The following is an 18,553-nucleotide window of genomic DNA, read 5'->3' as shown; positions in this document are numbered from 1 at the left end:
TTTAAGATTTTATTTATTTATAGAGACACAGAGAGAGAGGCAGAGACTCAGGCAGAGGGAGAAGCAGGCTTCATGCGGAGAGCCCGACGTGGGACTCGATCCGGGGTCTCCAGGATCACGCCCTGGGCTGCAGGCGGCGCTAAACCGCTGAGCCACCGGGGCTGCCCAGTATCCCTGCCTCTGAAGTAATTAAGGGATTATTGAAATGCTTCGGAAGTCCGCGTACCTGGTGGTGGTCAGAGACCTGGAACCTCCTGGATGACATCCTCCTGACCTTACATCACGTCTGAACGTGAACGTATGTAAATAACGTTTACATTTCACGCAGTTGCCCTCATTGTGTCCGATCGACTTCTGAGGTTGGGAACATAAATCGTCTTGCCGACTGAAGGTGAAATTTCCATTTACTGTGTGTCCGTTCAAAATATGTTAAGTGCCGAGGCCCATGTGAAGTGAATTGAATAAACACAGGCTCGCTGCTCTGGGGCGTTAATCTACGGAAGACAAGACCATCGCTGGGGGGGGGGGGGGGGGGAGATGCAAGCGCCAACCGAAAAATAGGCAAGGGAGACGCACAGGTAATTCACAATAAAAGGACAATTGGTCGTTAAGAGATAGGACGAAATGTCCATCCTTATTAGTAATCCGATAAAGGTAGATTAAGAAAGTGGCATCCTCACCTGATCAATTTGGCCAGAGTCACAAGGGTTACATTTGACTCTCCTGCTTTTTTACTGCTGATAAGATTTTTTTTTTTTTTCAAGTTTTCTTCACTCAGCACACAGGCATTTCTTTTTTTTTTTCTATTCTAAAATGCAGCCTTAGGGACATTGCTTGCTTCTTCTTGCTTCCTCTGCCTAGAATGCTGCTCCCCATGATCTTCTGTGGTTGCTATTATAATTCTGTTCACACATTTAAAGCTACTTTAAAAAAAAAAAAAGACTATTTATTTATGCACGAGAGACACACACACAGAGATGCAGAGACACAGGCAGAGGGAGAAGCAGGCTCCATGCAGGGAGACCGACGTGGGACTCCATCCCTGATCTCCAGGATTACATCCTGGGCTGAAGGCAGCGCTAAACCGCTGAGCCACCGAGGCTGCCCTAAAAGTCACTTTCTCACAGAGAAATTGGCTGGGCAATCTAGGTTATGTAGCCACCTGATCACTCACCTCACTTTATTTTATGTCGCTACCCAGTAATAATCACTATCTAGTATTTTTCTTTCATTTTTAGATATATATTTCTCTCCCTACACACACCTCCATACATGCCCAGAAACGTGCAAATATAAACTCTTTGAGAGATGGGACATCTTTGTCTTGTTTGTGGCTCTCTCTAGTACCCAGAAGTGTCTGGAATGGAACATTTATGTGCTTAGTAAGTACTTAAGAAGAGTCATAGAAATGAAAAATTTTGCAAGAATGTTCATAGTAGCCTTACTCATAATAGCCAGAAATTGGAAACAGCCCACGTTTTGAACAAAAGAATAAGAAAACTGTGGTATAGTCATATAATGGAATTCTAAGTAATAAAAAGAAACTGTAAGACACAAGAACATGGAGGAATCTTTAAACTATTATATTGAAAGTAGATATACAAAAGTACCTACTATGTAATCCCATGCATATGAACAGGCAAACCTAATTATAACAGGAAAAAAATCAGAACAGTGGTTAATCTACAGAAGACAATAATTGCTTGGGGGGAAAAGATGCAAGTCCCAAAAGAAAAATAGGCAAGGGATACAAACAGGTAATTCACAATAAAAGGACAATTGGTCGTCAGAGATAGGACGAAAGTCTTGGGAGTTCCGATGCAGACTGGGAAGAAGCATGGAAGGAACTTTTTAGGGTACTAGTAATGTTCTATCTTAACAGGGTTTGAGTTACACAGGTGAATGCATTTGTCAAAACTCAGCAGATATATATACTTAAAATGTGCAGTTCATTTTTACCTCAAAAAATCCAACATTTGAATCTTAATGTTATGCAACTGAAGTACAACAATGTCTGCGATTTACTTTGAAATGCATCAAAACAGATGGATTGATAGATATATGACAAAGGTGGTTGAATAAAATGTTTAAAAAGTGTCTAGAATTATGGTAGCGTCAGTTTCTTAACGTCAGCACTACGGACAGTTTAAACCAGCAAATTATTTGTTGTAGGGGGATGTCTTCAGCTTTGCAAGGAGTTGAGAGGCACCCCTGGCCTCTAACCACTAGATGCCAGAAAGCATCCCTCTAGTTGTGACAACTCAAAATGTCTTCAAGACTTTACCAAATGTCCCCGGAGGAGCAAAATCATCCCCTTCCTTTTTTCCTCCCTGAGAGTTGCTCCACTGCTTCACTGTAAAATTCTCTCAACTTTACAGTATGCTTTAAATTTCTCATAAAAGTTGGAGGAAAAATAGGTCAATAATACTGAAAAATACCCACAAAGCACCGAGTCAAAGATACAGCTACGAAAGCGTATGTACTAATCTTATTTCCAAGTTATTAATGATACCTTGTAAGAATGAACGTGTTCACAAAAAAAAAAAAAAAAAACCCTGAGATTTCTAAAATGAAGATGTAACACCATAAGGGAAAGATGTGCATCACCTATATTTAGATTGTGAAGGAAAATCTAAATTACTCTGATGGTGGAGTCGCCTTCAAACTGTCCTCTTACTAGCAGAGACTAATTTCCATGCGCAGTATTTCCTCCAGTCGCCACGACCAGCATCCAGGCTCCCCTCTCCCTAATGCCTTGCTGTTGAGGGACCAGAAGCATCTCTATTGTGTGGGAAGATATTAGGAACGCAGAAAAGGGAACTCCACCCCCACCTATCGACACCCAAGCTACATCAAACCGATTTCTACGCATGTTTGAATTTGAGGAGCGTTGCTTTAACGGACCATTCCTTGACCCAGAAAACAGTGCCGGAGCAGCAGCTGGGAAATGCCAGCAGGGTGGAATTTGAACCCCGCGACTCGGAAGAACGTCGCGGAGCGGAGAAGACCAGCGGCGGAGCACCTGCCAACGGCCAGCGCGCAAGGGCTTCCGGGGCGTGCGCCCACGCGCATGCGCCCAGCCGGGAGGGCGCTGCGCGACTTCCCCCGGGCCGCCGCGCTGGAGTGGTTTGTAGGCTTCGGATTGCCCAGCCCCTGAATCCTGAGGCTCCCTCTGGAAGGGACCTGAGCTGCCCGTGCAGCCAGAAGACCCAGGGTTCCAGCACCGAGGGGGTCCGCGGCTCCAGGTGAGTCTTTGGCCTGCCGCTGCCGGCCGAGGCGAGGGTTTCCAGCGACCCGATGCCGCCCGGGGGACCTGGGGACGCCGCGGCCCCGCCTTCCCGCGCGCTACGCACTGCTCATTGGTTAGAACCGGCTTCGGCAGCTCCTGGCCCCGCCCACAGCCGGGCCCCTCTCTTCCCACGCCGCCCGCCCACCCGGCCCGCTCCGTTGTCAGGGGCGACGGCGCCTGCGCACCAGGCGCCTGCCCGCACGGGCTCCTGCTGCTCGCCTGGCGTCAGGGACCGCCCCCTGGACCCGCTCTGCCCTGTGAAGTAAAAATCTGCAAGGAGAAAGAATGATTCCCGCCAGGAAACCCAGTTTTCATTACACGTTCGTACAGCGTTCACTGAGATCCTGAGTCAGAAAATTCTCTTCGACGTTTTTTTGTTTTGTTTTTTTTTTGCATTGAAACCTTATCTACGAAAATTATTTAACACGTCAATGATACCCCTGTAACATCACTCCCATAGTCGTCCGCACGCGGGTCGTTTGGCCCCAAACTTCTTTGCTGCCTCCATTTCATCCTCCAGACTTCTGAACTCTGGGACTTTCTCCCAATTTCACTCGGTCAGCGACAAAAACACGCCTTTAAATATATGACGGTTACTCCCAAGATGACATCTCCAGCCGGATACCTCATAAACTGTCTGCTGAACATCTCTCCTGAGGAGGTATCCTAATAGGCACTTCATCACACAGTATTTTTAAAATCTGGCTTCCAGTTTCCACCATCTTCCCTATCTAAAGGCCAAATCCATCCTTCCAGTTTCTTAATGCCTTGGATTCATTCTCACATATCACATATAATTTGTAAATCCTGTTGGTTCTACTCCTTCTAGATGTCCACAACTCTAATGTTGCTCGCCACCGGCACTGCCACATCCTAATCCCAGCCACTGTCATCCCTGCACGAGTCATGGTAGTGCCTACCTGGTCTCCCACCTTTCACCCTCATTCCCCTGCACATTTCACAGTGTCAGACCTCTGCAGTGGCCTTCTATATCAGACAGGATAAAATCCAAAGTCCTGGGTGTGCTGAGTTCTAACATAAACTGCCCCACATTTCCTCTCTTACCTTGTCTCCTAAAAGCTTGCCCCAGGCTTAGTCTGTTCCAGCATCTAGTCTAGCACTTCCCTGCCACAAGGCCTTTGAACTAATTCTTCTTAACTAGAAAAGGCCACTTTTGTGTAATTTTTGAGATTGAGTGTGTGTGTGTGAATTTTGTTCACTTTTATAGTCTTAGTGTCAAGGACAATGCTTGACACACAATAGGTGCTCCAGAAACATTTGTGGATGAATGACAACAATAATAGCAATCACTTTTATAGTACTTACACTGTTGCAGGCTCTGTCTTTTTTTTTTTTAAGATTTATTTATTTATTTATTTATTTATTTATTTATTTATTTATTTATGATAGACATAGAGAGAATGGCAGAGACACAGGCAGAGAGAGAAGCAGGCTCCATGCAGGGAGCCCGACATGGGACTCGATCCCGGGACTCCAGGATCGCGCCCTGGGCCAAAGGCAGGCACCAAACCACTGAGCCACCCAGGGATCCCCTGCAAGCTCTGTCTTAAGCATCTTCTACACATCATCATTTAATCCTCACAGCAACCCTATCCCATTTTGGAGATGGGGAGACTGAGGCACAGAGAAATTAAGCCACCTGTCTAACGTCACACAGTTGTTAAGTGCCCCTTAGTGATTTAGGTAGCAGAGCACATACTTAAACCCTATAAGAAAAAAATAAATAAATTCACTTCCTCTAATAACTAACCATCTAATAACATCTAAGAACCACCTAACCTCAACTTTAAAAAAGGCTAGAAAAGATATTCATGGAATTTCAGCGAGTTCAGGGATTTTGAATACTTACATGAATTTTTTTAATAAAAGAGCAAATGCACAAGTTAGAATGTCAAATGAAAATAGGATATAAAATTATATGAAGTCACTGGTTAGTAAAGAAAACATCGTGTTTAAAGAAGGAAGAAGTGTTTGCAGCTCTAAACAGTTTTTGAAAGGAACTCAAAAGATGATGCATAGCGTTGGTAATATTTAAGGTGGCTAGGTGACAAAATGGATTCCTGATCTGTTCCTTGTAGAAGAGGGTTAATATTAAGTCGGTGGGGAGGGGAATCTGGGGTCAAATATGTTTGGGACAACCCAAAACCCATACTAAAACTTCCTAGAAATTCACAATCCATATTGGAATCTAACAACAAAGACTCTGAGAAGCCACACATAAAAAGTGTGCCCATATAATTTATTGTCCAAATGGGGTTATTATTGTCTAAGGTAAATACTAAACCAGTCAGGACAATGGGATGACATGGTCACCCTAAAGAAACCTGTTAAACTTTGTGTCATTCATCATTTTAAGAACTCATTTAAGCACAAAATGCTTTGTGTATTTTTTTTCCCCAGCATGGCACTGACACCTTGATAAACAAGGTTTTAACGACTTCAGGTGAAAAAGCACTGGAATTAGGAATGATATGTTAGCATTGATTTGTACTCTGACCTGTGGAGACAGCCTAGTGTATGCAACAGTGATTCATACTTTCCTGATTCCTATCTAGTTAATCCTAATGAACTCAACACTCCAACACATTTAGTCATTCACATGATCCTTGATGTGGTTTTTTCACTGAGCCACCCAGGTGCCCCCCCCCTTGATGGTTTTTGACAGGACCTAAAATAGTTATTGGTCTGTCATTTGTGATTAATATACATTTTTATTTAAGTAGAAAACTTTTTTTATTCTTTAAAAGTCCCATACAGTGAACTAGCTAAATTGTTGACCAAATACCATTTTCTAATATTAAATGATCCAACGATATTGGATAGAATAAAGAAGATGTAATAAAGGGAGGACATATTCCTAGAGGGCTTGATAATGAATCATCCAAAGCAGCCTTTGTGAACTGGAGCCACTCTGAATGTATTGGCATTTTGTGCTACCAATCTGTGAAACTAACAGCCTGAGCATGAACTGGGATAAATTCACTCCACTAAGTAGATGTCAGGATCCTCACCTAGTTTGCCTTCAACTGAGGGAAACCTGACACACCCCCACTCCTCCTCTCAGACTGGCAGCACTCTTACCCAATCACGGATTATGTAAACGTTTCCCTAATAGATAGTTGGTGCTCTCTTGCATGTCTTGGTAGACCTCTATTAGACACAACATACTATATGTATAATGATAATATGGAGTGTGAGTTGATGGGAGGCAGTCCAGGTAAGAGGAGTCAAGGATCTAGAAGGAAATAGATACACACTCAACTTTGAAATTTTGTTGGAGAGATTGCTTAATGAAGGGGCTCTTTACAAGGTGTCACCAGCTTTAAAGGAACCATTCCTGCCCATAGGCCTGGAAGATTTGCTGGAGCTGGGGCACCTGGGTGGCTCGGTTAAGTGTCTGCCTTTGTCTCAGATCATGATCCCAGGTCCTGAAATCAAGCTGCATCTGGCTGCCTGCTCAGCAGGGAGCCTGCTTCTCCCTCTCCCTCTGCCACCCCCGCCCCCTCCCCTGGCTTGTGCTCTCTGGCTCTATCTCTCTGTCAAACAGATAAATAAAATCTTAGAAAAAAATCTGCTGGAGCTGAGGAAGAAGGGCTACCCACAAAAGCTATGGTCTTAGAGAGTCACATCCATTGTCAGAATCCCACCAAAACAAAGGCAGAGTAAAGAAATACCCTTGCCTCTCTCTCCTAATATCCTCCCCCTTCGTGCCAGAGCATTAACTGAACCTAACCACAAGAAAGAAGAGTGTGGTGGTATAAGCTGTAGAGGTCAGTTTTCCAGAGTCTAGAGCAGGGAAAAGAAAGACCAAGAATGTGTTTAGGGGACAAACAAAAAAGTAGCTAGCACAAGAGAAAATCGTCCAAATGATGAGCCCCTGAATTAGGCCTTTGGAGTCAGGGTTGTGAGGAAGGGACAGTTTCAGGTCTATATTATTTTTCTTGTGCTTTCCTGACTTACAGGCCTTTCCTCGACCTCCCTTCTGTCCACATTATGCTTCCTTCTTCACTTGTCTAAGTTTTAGCTTATCTTTCAGGCTCAACTCAGGGGCACCTGGCTGGCTCAATTGGAAGAGGCATGCAACTCTTGATCTCCGGTTGTGAGTTTGAGCCCCACACTGGGTATAGAGATTACTTAAATAAGCAAAACTTTTTTTAAATTTTAGAAAAAAGGTTTGACTCAGATTCTATCTCCTTCCTTAAATCTTTCCTGGTAGTTCATTTCATTGGTCACGTAATCCTTACAATAATGCCTATACTAGTCATTTAACACTTAGCCTTTTTATCTTCATTGTTCTGTATCTTATTAGATAATATGTCCTGATCCTCAAACTAAATAGAAAGCTCCAGCAATGAATGAAGTATGAAGCTCTACATATAGTAGTTACTCAACTGATATTTACCAAAGATGAGAAAGAATTCCATGAAGACACCATTAACCAAGATAATGGGTGTTTGATTTCACAGAATAAATTCTCTTTGAGAAGGTAAGCCATGTTTCCTTTGTAGCAATGGAACTGAGCTCTGTTTTTCTTTTCAGATGTGTAACCCTTTTTTTCTGGATTAAGAATACTACATACCAAAACTAAAGCCTCAAATAATATAGAAGTATATATATTAGTCTTTCCCTTCTTCCTTCTACCCACATTTAGCAAACTACTTTGGTGAATTCTCTTTCTGACTTTTTTCATGTATGCATAATGATATAACAATAATATGATCATAACTATTTATATTCTTCTACAATCTACTTTTTTTAAGTAACTATATATGAATATCAGTGTTAAAATACATTTTTTAATTATCTCATTCCATGGTTTAAATATATATTTATTTAACTAATCCATTGTTGGACATTTAGGTCATGTCTCATTTTTTTATTATAAATAACCAACGAGCATCCTTATAAACACATCTTTTTTATACTGTCTGCTTTTTTCCTTCATAAAATTGGAATCTTTATTTTTTTTTTAATTTTTTATTTATTTATGATAATCACACAGAGAGAGAGAGAGAGAGAGAGAGGCAGAGACACAGGCAGAGGGCGAAGCAGGTTCCATGCACCGGGAGCCCGACGTGGGATTCGATCCCGGGTCTCCAGGATCGCGCCCTGGGCCAAAGGCAGGCGCCAAACCACTGCGCCACCCAGGGATCCCAATTGGAATCTTTATATAAGCTTTCCTTATAGCAACTTTTTCATCTATGACAATTACTAGACATTAGACATCTTTGTGTGGTGTGTGTGTGTGTGCGTGTGCGTGTGCATGCGCACACATACCAATTGGTAAGTTGAAAATATTGTGTAGGGGGTACTTCCACTTTTGGAACAACAGAGTAGATATATTTTTCCCAATTTGTCCTGCTAAGTACAACTGAGGATACTGGACACTATTTACAAAGCAAACAGAAGAGACTCAAGAGTAAAAGGGAAGGCAGACCAACTAGGGACCTTAGGACCCAAGGAAGGACACTGCGGTGACTTCCTTGGGTATTCTTTTTTTGCCTCAAATATCTGAGACTTGATTTAAAAAGCAGCAACCTAGAAATACCAAGGATACAGACCCCCCAAAAAGTGTAAAGCTCCAAAATACTCTGCTCTCTCTGCTAAAGTACTAAGAAATGTACAGCTGAACAAGATGGAAAACATTTATATAATAAATGCTGTACACAAGTCAAAATACCACAGAAAATACTGTAGCCTCTCCCCCACCATACAAGCAAAGGGAGCCTAGATTCCACCTTTACTGAGCTGTAATAAGTACTTAAATGTTCACTCTTTCTCAGGATGGTAGCAACAAAATCTGATTAGGGACCTAGGACTAAGTCCTCCCAGGCATAAGTCCCTTCCTTTGTTCCCTTCTGAAGCAGTATCTGAAATTGTATCCTAAAATGGAAGATTTGAGTAATATTCAGAGTCTTGTAATACCTAAATGTCCAGTTTTCAATAAGAAAATCATTCATCATACAAAAAAGAAGGAAAATCTCAAACTAAATGAAAGAGACAACAAACAGATACCAATGTCTGAATGACAGAGATGGTTGAATTATCTGACAAAGATTTTACTCTATTATTTTTTTAGTTTATTTTTAAGTAATCACTATATGCAACATGGGGTTTGAACTCACAACCCCAAGATCAGGAGTCACATTCTCTTCTAACTGAGCCAGCCAGGTGCCCCTAACAAAGATTTTAAAACACCTATCATAGGATGCCTGACTGGCTCAGTCAGAGGAGCATGCAATTCTTAATTTCAGGGTCATGAGATCAAGCCTCATGTTGAGTGTAGAGATTACTTAAATAAATAAAACTTAAAAAAATACCTATAATAAAAATTTTTCAGTGAATGATTATAAACACACTTCAGGCAAATAAAAAAAAGAAATAGAAGTAAAGAAATAGAAGATATAAAGAAGAACCAAATGGAAATGATAGAACTGAAAAATGCAATAACCCAAATTGAAAACATGGTGGATAGAGTCAACAACAGAAGGAAGGAAACAGAGGAAAGGGAGATACAGCAATAGAAATTATCTGATCTGAACAACTAAGAGAAATAGGCCAAAAATAAATGAACAGAGCTCTAGGAACATGTGAGACTATAACAAAATATCTAACATGTCATTCCAGAAGAAGAGAGAGGGAAGAGGACAGAGCTGAAAAGTACTTGAGGAAATGATGGTGGAAAATTTCCCAAATTTGTCAAAAGGCATAAATAGAAAGTATTTTCATCAGAAGATGTGGGGGCCCAAATGAAGAGGCATGATATTTTTTAAGTGGTGAAAATAAGGAATTGTCAATCTAGAATATCACATCCAGTGAAAATATCCTCCAGAAAGGAGAAATCAAGGCATTCTAACATCAGGGAAAACTAAGAGAATTTGTCAGCAGCAGACCCACCCTTAAAAATGGCTCAAGGAAATTCTCTAAATGGAAGAGAAACAATAAAGGAATTATGATGGAAAAAATATGGAAAAAGCAAAAGTACGGGCAAATAAAATGTATTTCTGTTTTCTAAATCATATTTGGTGGCTGAAGCAAAAATTAGAACACTCTTATGGTTCTAAATGTATATAGAAAAAATTATAAGATCACTATATTACAATTGGGAAAAGGTAAATGTACATAAAGTTTCATATGTCAAACTGTTAAGAGACTGGTAGACTGTGATGTTTTATATACATATATGTAGAGTAACCACTAAAAGAGCTGTAAATTATAAAAAGAAATATGGGAGTGCGTAGGTGGCTTAGTTGGTAAATGTCTGCCTTCAGCTCAATTCATGATCTCGGGATCCTGGGATCAAGCCCCGTGTCCGGCTCCCAGCTCAAAGGGCAGTCTGCTTCTCCCTCTCCTGCTCCCCCTGCTTGTACTCTCTCCCTCTCTCTCTCTCTCTCTCTCTCAAATAAATATACAAAATCTTTTTTTTTAAGATTTTATTTATTCATGATAGACACAGAGAGGCAGAGACACAGACAGAGGGAGAAGCCGGCTCCATGCAGGGAGCCCAACATGAGACTCGATCCCAGGACTTCAGGATCATGCCCTGGGCCAAAGGCAGGCACTAAACCGCTGAGCCACCTAGGGAATCCCACAAAATCTTTTAAAAAAATAAGCTAAATTTAAAAAAGAAATGTATGCAAAAACATTATAAAATTAACCAAAATGGAATTCCAAAACATTTTCAACCTAAAAAAAGGCAGGGAAAATAAAAAAGAAATGGAAAATATAGAAAACAAACTGAAAATAAAATAGGTGACTTGGGCAGCCCCCATGGCACAGCAGGTTTAGTGCCGCCTGCAGCCCAGGGCCTGATTCTGGCGACCCGGGATCGAGTCCCACATCGGGCTCCCTGCATGGAGCCTGCTTCTCCCTCTGCCTATGTCTCTGCCTCTCTCTCTCACTCTGTGTCTCTCATGAATAAATTAAATAAAATCTTAAAAAAAATAGGTGACTTAAGTCTAACATGCTAATAATCGTATTAAATATAAGTTGTCTAAATACAATAATTAAAAGGCAGAGATTGCGTGCGCGTGCACACACACACACAGAGTATTCTGGTCTGAAATATCAATAGTATCAAGGTTGAGAAATCCTAAACTTGAGTCTAGACTTCCAATAAATTCATATCTTCAGGACGCCTGGGTGGTCAGTGGTTGAGCATCTGCTTTTGGCTCAGGGCACAATCCTAGGTTCCCGGGATCGAGTCTTGCATGGGACTCCTTGCATGGAGCCTGCTTCTCCTCCCTCTGCCTATGGCTCTGTCTCTCTTTCTGTGTCTCTCATGAATTAATAAATAAAATATTTAAAATTAATAAATAAATTCATACTTTTTAATGCACATTACACTGATGCTTTCTAGGGTACCTAGTGCTGGTTCCTGAGCCTTCCTGAAGTTCTGCCCCTCCTCTGCCCACCTGACCAAGCAGTTAATAGAGAGAGGAAAGCTGAAATCTGAATTGGTTATAATTCATTTATCCCTTTTCACCTTCCAAAATTTTGTTAATACCTTTTGTTATTTCCTTTCCCATTCTCTTTGAGAATTTATCCTTTTATTCTCATTTTAATGGGGTCACAGAGAAGGGGAAATATTATACAAGTGCTCAGGCTTCATGTTTTATCAGAAGTCCTCATACTTTTTCTTGCAAATGAAATTAATTTAGCTAAGAAAAAAATCTGCCACATGTACAAGAATGAACCTGGACTATTTCCTTACACCATACACAAAAATAGACTCAAAATGGATGAAAGACCTAAATGTGAGACAAGAATCCATTAAAATCTTAGAGGAGAAAACAGGCAGCAACCTCTGTGACCTTGGTCACAGCAACTTCTTGCTAGACACATCTCCAAAGGCAAGGGAAACAAAGGCAAAAATGAACTATCAGGATTACCTCAAGATAAAAGCTTTTGCACAGCAAAGGAAACCGTTGACAAAACCAAAAGACAACCAACAGAGTGGGAAAAGATATTTGCAAATGTCTTATCAGGTAAAGGGCTAGTATTCAAAATCTATTAAGAACTTATCAAACTTAACACCCAGAGAACAAATAATCCAATCAAGAGATAGGCAGAAGATTTGAACAGACATTTCTCCAAAGAAGACATACAAATAGCCAACAGACACATGAAAAAGTGTTCAACAGCACTCAGCATCAGGGAAATACACATCAAAACCACAGTGAGATACCACCTCACTCTGAGGAATGGCTAAAATTAACCACTTAGGAAGCGACAGATGTTGGTGAGGATGCAGAGAAAAGGGACCCTCTTACACTGTTGGTGGGAATGCAAACTGGTGCAGCCACTGTGGAAAACAGTATGAAGTTTCCTCAAGTTGAAAATAGAGCTACCCTATGACCTAGCAATTGCACTACTAGGGATTTACCCCAAGGATAAAAATGTAGTGATCTGAAGGGGCACCTGCACCCCAATGTTTATAGCAGCAATGTCCACAATAGCCAAACTATGGAAAGAGCAAGGATGTCCATAAACTGGTGAATGGATAAAGAAAATGTGGTATATAGATAGATATAGGTATAGGTATAGGTATAGGTACAGGTATAGGTATAGATAGATACAGACACACAGTAGAATATTATTCAGCCATCAAAAATTGAAATCTTACCATGTGCAACGACATGGATGGAAGTAGAGGGTATTATGCTAAGTGAAATAAGTCAAAGAAAGATACGTATTAAGAATTTTTTAAAAGGAGTTGGGGGGCACCTGTTGGCTCGGTTGGGCATCTGCCTAGCTCATGGTCTCAGGGTCCTGGGATCAAGCCCCATATTGGGCTCCCTGCTCAGCAGGGAGTCTGCTTCTGCCTCTCCCTCTGCCCCACTCCCTGCTCATGTGCATTCTCTTATTCTCTCTCTCTCTCTCTCAAATAAATAAAATCTCAAAAATAAATAAATAAAAAATATAAGGTTGCAGGGGGACTATGTAAAAACTTAAACTTCAGTATAGCAACTTTTGGAAGGCAACCTGGCAATATCTACCAAAATCTAAAATGTTGTACCTATTGACCCAATAAGCTGCCTCTACAAAGTTATCCTTGAGAATATGGTATTAACAGTGTTCCGAACTGTACATATATAAAGAACTTTCATTAAAGAAATGTTCATAACAGCAAAGGTGTGGAAGCAACTCAAGTGCCCATCAATAGTCAAATAATGCAATAAATTACGACACATCGACAAGATTCAGTATGACAGCCATTAGAAATTCTGTCTGTAGAAAGAATGAGATAAATCACTATGTACTGACAGCGAGTATTAACAGGTGTTACTTGAGCTGTGGGATTGTTAGCATATTTTCTCTTCTTCACATTCTTCTGCTTTTGAAAAACTAATAAACACTAATATTAAGAGAAAAATATTAACCATCCACAAAACTAATTCTCTTCCTTTTTCTGTACATTCTAGGTTTCCAAAGTAACCAGCCATAGCCTCTCTCCTGGCTATAATATCATTCATTGATAATGGCTTTTGACTACATAATTAGTTTACTTCAATGAAACTATGCATTGTGGTAGCTCAAGTTTCCTGGTCAACTATCCAGATAAAGAGGAATCTGATGCCTGGTTATTATTAGAGTTTTATGGCATTCACTGGATCTGTAGTTTGTGTTCTTAGTGTATTACATCTGTTTAAATTTCATGGGTTACAAAGAAATCACACACTTTCAGTAAGTACCTATTTTGATCCATTGAGTTCTCCCAAGATTGTATTTACAAATTATCTCTCTTATCCTTACCTCCTTAGAAATTTACAGATATCCAAAAATGATTGAGATTGAACAGGCCGAGGCCCAGCTCTCTGAGTTAGACCTGCTAGCCAGTATGTTCCCCGGTGAGAATGAGCTCATAGTGAATGACCAGCTGGCTTTAGCAGAACTGAAAGACTGTATTGAAAAGAGGACGATGGAGGGACGATCTTCAAAAGTTTACTTTACTATCAATATGAACCTGGATGTATCTGAGGAAGCAATGGTAATTCACTTTGCTTTTTGAAGAACTGAAACCTATTTTTTTTTGTTTTTTTTTTTGAAGAACTGAAACCTATTAAGACTTAAAACACCACTTAGGGCATTTTCTTCTTTTTTTCATCAGGTAATGTTTTCTCTGGCCTGTATCCTTCCCTTTAAATATCCTGAAGTTCTGCCTGAAATCACGGTCAGGTATGTGACAGTGTAACAGAAATTGGCCAACATCAGAGGTTAAATTTAATTTGAGAATTAAAACAGTGCTTAAGTTTGTTTTCTGTTCCAAGAAAATTGATTGTTTTTATATTCTTGATCTTTTCCATCAGATCAGTATCACTAAGTAGATCCCAGCAGACTCAGCTCAACACAGATCTGTCTGCATACCTGCAAAAGAATTGTCTCGGAGATGTCTGTATATTAAATGCCACAGAGTGGGTTAAAGAACATGCTTCTGGCTATATCAGCAGAGACACCATACCTCCTGCTCCAGGAAGTACATTCCAGCCAGTTGATCTCGTTCTCACAAGACTGTGGATCTATAGCCATCACATCTACAATAAGTGCAAAAGAAAGAATATTTTAGAGTGGGCAAAAGAGCTTTCCCTATCTGGTTTTAGCATGCCTGGGAAACCTGGTGTTGTTTGTGTGGAAGGCCCACAAAGCGCCTGTGAAGAATTCTGGTCAAGGTTTGCTTTCATAAATGTTATATGCTGTGTCAATAATTTTAGTAGTAAACAAGATATTAGAGATGTGGAAATTAGTATGTCCCTGGGGTTGTACCTTATGGGATTCAGTCTTAAGTCAATGGAGAAAACAGAACTCACATACAGTCAGCATCACCCCCTTCCCTGATACAGTGCACATAGAAGATATTCTGTAAATAGCTGTTGAATTGAGCTCCTGTCCAATATGAGATGATCTCCATTTTCATGGATCTTATACTTCTTAGTGATGAGATAAACTGTGCATACCCTGTGAAACAAAGGGATTTCTAATCTCATTTCTGTTCTGATATCCTAAATGAGTTTCTAAGAAGTCCCTTTGGGAGTTTGAGATATATCAATTTCCACATTTCTAAAATGTTGGTATGAGGCAGTAGTAATAAATGAGTTTGGGAGATAGGATCATGACCAGCATCATATTTGATTAAAATAAATCCCTGTGAGATAAAAGTAGGTATCTTTACCTCTAGGGAAAGGCATGATAAGTGCTTTATAACTTCTGTTTTCAATGTTCTAGAAAACAAAACACGTTTTCAACATTTCTACTTTGAAAATTTCCTTTTAGACTCAGAAAGTTAAACTGGAAGAGAATTTTAATTCGCCATCGAGAAGACATTCCTTTTGATGCTACAAATGACAAAATAGAAAGACAAAGAAGATTTTCAAGTTTTGAAGAAAAAGTGTTCAGTGTTAATGGAGCCAGAGGAAACCACATGGACTTCGGTCAGCTGTATCAGTTTTTAAACGCCAAAGGATGTGCAGATGTTTTCCAGATGTTCTTTGGTGTGGAAGGACAGTGACTGGCCAGAGGAGTAATTGAAAATATTTGTAACTGTTGGCCCCTTGATTTTTTCCCCCTACTCTTCCTTGAAAGATGAAGTAATTTGGGGCACCTAGCTGGTTCAATCAGTTAAGCTTCTGACTTTGGCTCAAGTCATGACCTCAGGGTCCTGGGATTGAGCCCTGAGTCAGGCTCCCTGTTCAGCGGGGAGTCCTCTTGTCTTTCTCCCTCTCTCTCTGCTACTCTCCCTGCTTATGCTCTGTCTCTCTAATAAATAAATAAATAAAATCTTTAAAAAAAAAGATTATGCTTAAAACAGTTCTCCTTTTACTTATGACATATTTTTAACAGATATATTTCAGGGACATGTGGGTGGCTCAGTGGTTGAGCACCTTCCGCCCAGAGCGTGATCCTGGGGTCCCAGGGTCGAGTCCCACATCGGGCTCCCTGCATGGAGCCTGCTTCTCTCTCTGCCTATGTTTCTGCCTCTCTCTGTGTGTCTCTCATGAATAAATAAATATTAAAAAAATACATTTCAGCTCTACTTTTCTCTCCCCCCTCCCCAACATTCTGGAATGGGGCTAAAGTAAAATTACTTGATCTTTTTTTTCCCCAGAACTCTGGGATCATGACCCAGCCAAAGTTAGATGCATAACCGAGTCACCCAGGCATCCTTTAAGTATAATCTTTAAAATTGTTGATAGAACGCTCTTGACATAGAAGCTACCCATTTTGAAAGAGAAATTAATGATACTTGAGGGAGATAAATGTTGCAGGTCCAACTTGCCATCTGCTCTCAACCTCGTCCCCCTTCCCTGCTTCCATTAAAAACCTGGAAAAGCTAGATGCTCACTCTACAGCCTCTTTTGTGGCTAGGGAGGGCCTCAAGACACAGCTTTGGCTAGGGGAGTAGGTTAAAGGAGTAGATGCACCTCTTCTTCCCTTTCTGCCACAAACACTAAAGGGAGTTGCCATGGTCCTTCCGACCATAGGGGCAGGACGGGCCAAAAGAACCACAGAGATGCCAGTCCCCATGTAGTTGAGCTGCTGATCCAACACCATCCCCTGCCTATCTCTAGTCAGCTTGTTATGCAATTAAATCAGTCTCCTTTCGTTTTCTGTGCCTGTTACTGGCAATTGAAAGCTAGATTGCCAAGTAGACTTTCTTCAAAGCTTTAGATTTGCATCTATCCCAGCCATTTGATACACAAATAGGTGAAGTTTCTCTTAAACAGCTTGCAATTCACCTCTATTTTAGTATACTTATCTTGTCCCTGTCCCTGGGCTCACCTCACACAAGGTTGAGGCACAAGAGGCTCAAACTTTTCAATAGGCCTCAACAGTTCATCAGATTGGTAATTCAGGGAATTTGGTTTTGGTAAATTGGATTTTGACAAATTTTTCATCTGGAAATGACTTTCTATAAATTTATTTTCAGCAAATTTGCCTAGAGTCAAATAAACACATGACCTGGTTTTTGAGGCACTCCATAAATCAGTTCCCAAAGTAATTATTAAGAATTTACTAGATGCTAGCACTCAAATTGGTACCATGTGTTGAGTATTCCTTGAAGAATCAGACTTGGTTAGAGGAAGGGGGTGGGGCGGACACAATGCATTATTTATCTTAGTAAAAAGTTGGAGGCAACTTTTATGTACCCATTACTAAGTGAATCAGCAAGTGCAATATAATACATATTATGTGATACTATGTGGAATTCAGAAGGAATAAAGTAGAATGTGAGTAGACCTTATGTATAAATAAAGGTGGTTAAACACCTTTCTGTAAATATATTTCTATTTTTTAAATTTTTTTTTAAATTTTTATTTATTTATGATAGTCACACAGAGAGAAAGAGAGAGAGGCAGAGCACAAGCAGGCTCCATGCACCGGGAGCCCGACGTGGGACTCGATCCCAGGTCTCCAGGATGGTGCCCTGGGCCAAAGGCAGGCGCCAAACCGCTGCGCCACCCAGGGATTCCTATTTTTTAAATTTTTATTTATGATAGTCACACAGAGAGAGAGAGAGAGAGAGAGAGGCAGAGACACAGGCAGAGGGAGAAGCAGGCTCCATGCACCAGGAGCCCGACGTGGGATTCGATCCCGGGTCTCCAGGATCGCGCCCTGGGCCAAAGGCAGGCGCCAAACCGCTGCGCCACCCAGGGATCCCCAACACCTTTCTGTAAAAACCAAAGCTGTAAAACTGAAAAGGCCAGTGAGTCCTGCTGGACAAGAAACAGTTTATTAGGGGGACTTGACAGAATTGTGTCTTGGACAACCACAAAATAAGTATATCTCCAGAACTCCATCTTTCCCAGGACCAAATTTTATAGTCCTGAAGGCTGGGAGTATATGCTAGGGGACCACATAGGAGAAAATATTTGAGAACAGTTGTATCTCCAGAGCACATCAAGGGTGTTATGCCCCAAGGGTATACTAAGGATATAGTTCGACAAAAAGAAAGAATGGTGGGGGGTGGCCTGGGCTCAAGAAGGCTTCAAGTCACACAGCAGTCATCATGGCAGATTTGTCCAGGATGCATTCATTAGTCGGCTTCACACAAACACAATTAGAATGGTGTTTATAGCACAGTGCCTATATTGGATGGGATTCTTCTGTGCCCCTTCAGATTCCATCCCCCCTGCCCAGTTGCCCCGTAAATACCAATCCTTCCTTTGCTGGCACAACACAGCCAGATGGACCAGCTATTCTAAAGTATCTGAGTCCTCTAGCCACATCTAGATGTGAATGAAATAT

At 40.9% G+C, this 18,553-nt stretch overlaps 1 protein-coding gene across 8 annotated transcripts; it reads left to right on the top strand.

Moving 5' to 3' along the window:
• The first annotated feature begins 25 nt into the window (after positions 1-25).
• On the top strand, positions 26-16,912 carry RWDD2B (RWD domain containing 2B). 8 transcript variants are annotated; one of them, XM_038581302.1, is made up of 7 exons: positions 26-298; positions 7,620-7,796; positions 13,735-13,892; positions 14,074-14,300; positions 14,421-14,488; positions 14,620-14,979; positions 15,581-16,912. In XM_038581302.1, the coding sequence occupies exons 3-7, from the start codon at positions 13,823-13,825 to the stop codon at positions 15,813-15,815; spliced, it is 960 nt and encodes a 319-aa protein (XP_038437230.1). In that variant the 5' UTR covers positions 26-298; positions 7,620-7,796; positions 13,735-13,822; the 3' UTR covers positions 15,816-16,912. The 8 variants fall into 8 exon arrangements, with proteins under 8 accessions (XP_038437230.1, XP_038437227.1, XP_038437233.1 ...); XM_038581299.1 differs by having other exon boundaries at positions 26-391; XM_038581300.1 differs by lacking the exon at positions 26-298 and adding an exon at positions 3,058-3,245.
• The last annotated feature ends 1,641 nt before the right edge of the window (positions 16,913-18,553 follow it).

The sequence above is a fragment of the Canis lupus genome, chromosome 31, assembly GCF_011100685.1.
Source record: "Canis lupus familiaris isolate Mischka breed German Shepherd chromosome 31, alternate assembly UU_Cfam_GSD_1.0, whole genome shotgun sequence".
In the NCBI taxonomy this organism is placed as follows: Eukaryota; Metazoa; Chordata; class Mammalia; order Carnivora; family Canidae; genus Canis; species Canis lupus.
The sequence above is the reverse complement of the archived record's forward strand: the minus strand, read 5'-3'. Positions and strand labels throughout refer to the sequence as shown.

Excerpts from the sequence above, each read along its gene's own strand:
- RWDD2B (XM_038581302.1), top strand. The coding sequence starts at position 13,823 with ATGAAACTATGCATTGTGGTAGCTCAAGTTTCCTGGTCAACTATCCAG. Across the intron at positions 14,489-14,619 it reads CTGCCTGAAATCACGGTCAG|ATCAGTATCACTAAGTAGAT; the intron begins GTATGTGACAGT and ends CTTTTCCATCAG. Across the intron at positions 14,980-15,580 it reads TGTGAAGAATTCTGGTCAAG|ACTCAGAAAGTTAAACTGGA; the intron begins GTTTGCTTTCAT and ends ATTTCCTTTTAG.